The sequence below is a fragment of the Nuphar pumila genome, chromosome 13, assembly GCF_984573655.1.
Source record: "Nuphar pumila chromosome 13, dmNupPumi1.hap1.1, whole genome shotgun sequence".
In the NCBI taxonomy this organism is placed as follows: Eukaryota; Viridiplantae; Streptophyta; class Magnoliopsida; order Nymphaeales; family Nymphaeaceae; genus Nuphar; species Nuphar pumila.
This window is the reverse complement of record NC_143261.1, coordinates 48,675,724-48,681,723: the sequence shown is the minus strand read 5'-3', so window position 1 is coordinate 48,681,723 and position 6,000 is coordinate 48,675,724. Positions and strand designations below refer to the sequence as shown.

The 6,000-nt window shown below is 36.5% G+C and overlaps 1 protein-coding gene across 1 annotated transcript in view; it reads right to left on the bottom strand.

Annotated features, from left to right (window-relative positions):
* Window positions 1–1,036: 1,036 nt before the first annotated feature.
* Window positions 1,037–6,000, bottom strand: part of LOC149818299 (RNA-binding CRS1 / YhbY (CRM) domain protein) — a 70,125-nt gene continuing 65,161 nt past the window's right edge. Inside the window, exons 5-6 of the mRNA XM_089984539.1 lie at window positions 3,949–4,097; window positions 1,037–1,489 (exon numbers count right to left, since the gene is read on the bottom strand). Coding sequence (XP_089840665.1) covers window positions 3,951–4,097 — 147 coding nt within the window. The 3' untranslated portion in view covers window positions 1,037–1,489; window positions 3,949–3,950. The remainder of the gene's footprint in view (window positions 1,490–3,948; window positions 4,098–6,000) is intronic.

Genomic DNA, 6,000 nt, shown 5'->3' with positions numbered 1-6,000 from the left:
TCTGCTTGTTGCAAGGGACATGCATCTTAGGCATTGAAGCTGGGAATGCCTTAGGGGTCGTTTGTTTCGCGCCCCCACTTTCATGTTAAAGGCATCCAGGTGGCGTATATGAAAATGGTACTATTTCCCGCTTGGGTTGAAACAAACACCCAAGTGGGGCCCACAATTTTTTTTTAACTCTAACCATGTCACACCTCTCTCTCTCTCTCTCTGCAGAAGCATTTTCCGCCCAAGGGGAGGCTTCAGGGGATTTCAGGTTCCGCTGATTTCCCTTTCTACAGGGTGAAACAAACGGGGCTTTAGGCTTGACCCAGCCCACCTAACAGGTGTGCAGAGCCCTTGTAGTCTCAACATATGATAACTCACGAAACCTTTTCTTATTGGGCAATTAGCCAGCTAAAAGAACAGTAAAACAAATGAAATGGGATCAGGTCAGAGTTTAGTATTCCGTCAGAGCACTTGTGGATGCCGTTGATCTCAATATGAACCGCTTCCAAAACCTGTACGAATGAGATGCCCATCACTTGGATGGGCCCCACTTTCTTTTTACCATGTCGCTCATCTTTCGGATGGACGGCATCAGAATGGTTTAAAATGAACGGCTCACAGTGAGCTTATTCACTGTTTTGGTGGGCATCGAAGGCTGGTAGGGTCAGACTAACCCCAGCTTGATTATCATCATCAACCCCCCCTCAACCCAGAAAAAGGTTAATACTGCATATTTTTGGAACGAAGGGCATTTTGGACATTGTTTCAAGTCAATGCCCCCAAATATTTGCTAGAGATACATTGACACTGGCAATTTAAAATGACGACAAGCGGGGCAAGGGTCCCTATTCTGATTAGAGTGGCCAGCATGATGGCAAATCCTTTTCAAAGGACAAGTTTTTTTTTTTTTTTTGCTAAGAGTTCTGTGAATGCATTAGTGGTACACCCTGGTGCATGTGCAGGGGGAGAATTGGGGAATACTGAGAGAGAGAGAGAGAGAGAGAGAGAGAGAGAGTTATGTAATAATGCTTTATAAAGACGAAGCTCATAGTAAATAAAAGAACAATCTTTAAACAAGAGTACTTTAATCAACTTACAGGTATGTTCATACCACGAAAGAATTTAGAATTTCTACAAAGGCAAGGAGTTAGATAAAATACAATGAATTGAGTTGAATGTATAAGCCAATCACCTAACTGCATGTAAGATGCTACTTAATTCAGCATCACAGGCACGTATGTAACTGCACAAGGAGTAGGCGATGCAACAGAACAAGGCCCACATGTTTACAACCGTCTCTAAACATACAGGCTCATAGCCAGAGGTGCACACAGAGGACCCATTTCAGCACCAAAAGCATCTCAAGGGCAGAACCAATCAAAACTGCCACAATGTTGGGTATGTACCAGCTAAGTTAGTGACTCATAAGATTCCATTCGGAAATACATCTACAATAAGGCATCAGATGCCATCACATTCTCTAATATGAACCACCCATAAACTGCAGACAAAAAGGTAGAACTTAGTGTCAAAACTTTAACGAAGACTGGAAAAACATACAAGCAGCAAGAGGACCAAATGTTGCGATCTCTGATAGAATGTAACAAGAGCAGCAAATGTGGCAAATTGGAACAGAAAAAGGATCGGAACAGAATAGAAAGCAAGAAAAGTAATTGTGGGAATTTTTTACCAGGAAAGTAAATTACAAATGTTTATATCAATGTCACCTATATCGGCGATATTTTGAAAATATTGCTTTAGTATCGGCTATTCCAAGGTAGCCAATATTGAAGGAAATATCTTGCGATATTTTCAAAATATCTCCAGGAACAAAATTACCATGATATTATAGCGATATTTTTTAAAACAACTTATTTTAGATATTTTAAGCCCAATTTTTGTAGTTTTTGGTTTCTTGTATTTTAAAAGATTTTCACAATTATTTCCTTCTATTTAACAAGAATACCTATTATTTTTATATATTTCTTATAATTTTTCATATTTTTTGTACTTTAATAACTCCCGATATTTTTTCCGAGATTTTCTAACTCGTCAAAATCTCTCAGAGAAATACCCTCACCGAGAAAATTCTTCGAACGATATAGGTGACTAGTTTATATATAGTATTATATACAGCATGGTGCAAGTAGAAAGGCAAAATACAAAACATGATCAAACTTCCTGTACAGCTATGTCACATGGACACTTCATTTAGCATGTGTATCCTGTATCGACATGATATGACACTCGCACACTTCATGGACACAAAACTACAGTCACTGACATAGTCAAACAAGTTTCATGCACAGTCAACATCGTGTCATAACTTTTTTCATATTCACTTGATTTTTTTTTTCATTTAAAATTTGTCATCAATTACATTACATTTCAATTTCATCGTAGTTTCATCATTATTTGATGTTCCTAATTGTAGTGATTTAAAATTGTTGTTTTATACACATACTTACACATACATACATCTAGGTGGGTGTATGGCAGTATCCCCATGTCCTAATTTTTGAAAATTATAGTAGCGTACTACGCGTAAATGCATCATGTCCCGCTCCCACATCCGTATCCATGTGACAGCTGTACAATGGAATGTGCAGACATAATCTTCAAGCTGCTGTTTTCTAGTGATTCTATCAACTGGTGGTGCGCTTAAGGGACTTCTCCAAATCGAATCAATCCAAGAACATCAATCAATTTGATGTGGATAAATAAAAGTTTTGAACTTACCACCAAAAAGAACAAACCCCTAGGTCCACAAACCTTTTATCATTAAAGTTATTAATATCAAATAAAATTAGCTTTGTAAGTTGGATAAGAGATGTTTAGCCAGTAAGCCAGATTTTTCTTTTTATCTTGCCATGGTCTATTCTTGTCTTAACTACCATTAGTTAGTATAACACAACTAAAAAATGCTAGATAAGTCCTAAGAATTCAGCAAGACCAATGGAAATCATAAAAAAATAAAAGAAGTTCCAAAAAGATGACTGTTGACATTCATAAACACTGTAAATTGCAGTTAGTCCACGAACCTTGGAAAAAAGGAAGAAAAACTCCCATCATTTTTGGTGAGCTATCGGACATGTATAATATGGCACCCTATTCCATATTATTTCCTCCTCTACTTCTGTTCAAAGTTCTTCTACAGTCTCTTGGTGAATTCATTAATGGGGCTCCTTAGTAATGCGTTTTATATAAAAATGCAGTCTCATGACTTAGAGGAAAGCAAAGTGCATCTTAACCAAGTTCAAGAATCATCTTTCATGTAACGTTCCTGAACAGATTCATTTTATGCTTACCTTTTCAGAAGATAGCTATATATCAAAATGAACAAACCAACGACACCTACTAGCAGGAGAGACCATAAAGCCGAAAAAAGAAGAAAAAGATCCAGTTTGAGTTAAGATGGTAACTCAATTTCTACATACAAATACATAGAGTGCAGACAATGTAGCTGAGAACAACCAAAGGCCATAATGATAATGTTTTCGGTATATGAAATTATAAGTGGGCCTGTATCTGTAGAACACACTTGTTAAATAAATAAGCTTGAAAGAGCATTTAATGTAGTGATTCACATAATAAGCACCAAGACAATGCAAAGAGAGCAAAGCATTATACACAATTTATAAATTGAAGCACTAGCAAGATGCATGGAGAAGGTTTCTCTAAGCATCCAACTTCAGATAACAAATGGAGAACATCCATATTTACTTAAGTCACATATAAAACATACAGGAAGCAAACTACAAACAGTTGATATGAAACTTGATAATATTCATGGAGGGTGAGAGCACAAATTTGGCAAGGTCAAACAGGACGCACCTATGAATACGCATCAAAGGTCATTGCAGGGGGTTCTGCCTGTGCCTCACAGACTACAAACAGGTTCACTGCACAGTGCATGTTGGAATGATATCTAAGACAAAAGGTATCGCTAGAATTGAGTACCTTTAGCTCATAGTGGAATTCTCAGCAACTTGTTCACCCTTTTTGTAAAGTGCAATGTGTCTGTGATACTCTTCTAGCTCCTTCTCCAGCTTTTCAATGAATTGGCTTGTGTGTTCAAGAGATTGCTCAAACTTGTACCTCTCCAAGGCCTATGGTGAAAATTCAACATATTCAGCGGACCATAAATAACAATGTCCCATAACCAGTTGTGGTCATAGGAGTCAACATTGCCATTTATGCATTATAGGATCATTAAAAAGATAAAAAGAACTTCAAAAATATCAAGGCATAGTGACAATAGACCTAAGAATGAAGGGTTACAAGTAGTCTGGCTTTGAGGTAGAAAATGTATATATATATATATATATATATATATATATATATATATATATATATATATATATATATATGCCCAACAAGAACATTTTGGTCATTTCACATTATGTAACTAGGTTAGTTCAATAGGAAAAGGTTAGTTAGATAGTTTTTTACCTTTTTAAATAAATGTAATTTATATAGCCATAAGGGGCTCTATGGCGATTACCCATAGAGACGTTGGGGCTGCTCCCCAACGTCTCTATGGGAGCTCCCAAGGCTCCCTCTCTCTTGAGTTGTGTATAAATAGGGACACGTCCACATTTATTTTATGCTTCTCACTAAGCATTTTATCAATAAAATCTGTATTTTTACATTGTGTTGCAAGCCCTAATTGGCTTACTGTGTTATCCTTAAGTGGATTTGTGGTTGTGCACATTGTATTGTGTGTTTGTATGCCCTTAGTTGGCTTGTATTTAATTTTTCGCTCATTTCATTACATGGTATTAGAGCTATAGGGCTCTCGATCTTGAGGAAAGTGTTCGGGTTCGTGTTCGTGAAGAAGCATCCAAAAGTGTTCGTGTGATTGTGGTACTTGCAAGTGATCATACTCTTCTAAATTTCTTTCCTTCTCTTTTTATATCATTCAAATGAGGCATGAACAAAAGATGGACCTTTCCTTTAAACTCAATGATACCAACTACATGATGTGGGCCTCCGCTATGGAGAACAACCTCAAAGGAAAGAAGCTTTGTGGATACGTGATGGGCACGATTCCCGAACTTCAACTTAAGCTCACCAAACTTAAAGGAGGTCAAGAAAAGGTTCTTAAAAGAGATGCTCGATCCAAAGCCATTGAAGATCATCAATCAAAAATAGAAGATTGAGAGAATAATCATGCTAAGATTCCTGCATGGTTCATGAATAAATATTGAAATGAAAATTTTGTAATGAAATGATGGTCTTCCACAAAAGCACTTGGATCCACCAAAAGAATGTCTAAAAGACACTTCAAGCAAAACCCATGAAAGGGTATAAAGGGAAGAACACAATAATAAAAAAAAAATCTTTATTAATAAGAAAAATGCTTAAGAAGCATTGAATTACATTATTGAGGGGGAACACCCCTATTTATACAAAATGGAAAGAGAAGAAGAGAGCTCATTTTGAGCTCTCCTTAGAGTCGTTGGACTCTTAAAATATGTTGTACATATATATATTTATATATATAGATCACGACACATACACATATATATTAATTATATATATGTCTATGTGTCTATCTACATATATAAATATATATATATATATATATATATTTATATCTTTTGTAAATAGACCCATAGGGGTAAAACAGTCTTTTTACTTCTTATCGCATATTGTAACTTTTCTTCTTTTCTTTTATTTCCTTTTTTTCTTTCTTTTTTTATTTTCTTTATTCTTTTCTTTTCCACCTTGGAATGGGCCCCACCTAGGAGGACGTTGGAGCATCCAACGGTCATATTTATGACCGTTGGAAGGGCTCCAACGTCCCTCTAGGAGCCCTTCCAAGGCCTCCTCTTTTGTCTATAAATAAAGGGGTTTCTCCCCATTGTAATGCATGCTTCTTTGAAGCCTTTTGAGTGGAATATATATTTTTCCTCTTCTTTTGGGTGCCTTACCACTTTAAGTGGTTGTGTTGTTCTTTTGCCTATTAGTGGCTATTTGTGTATGTGCGTGCTCTCTTGTTTTGCTCTT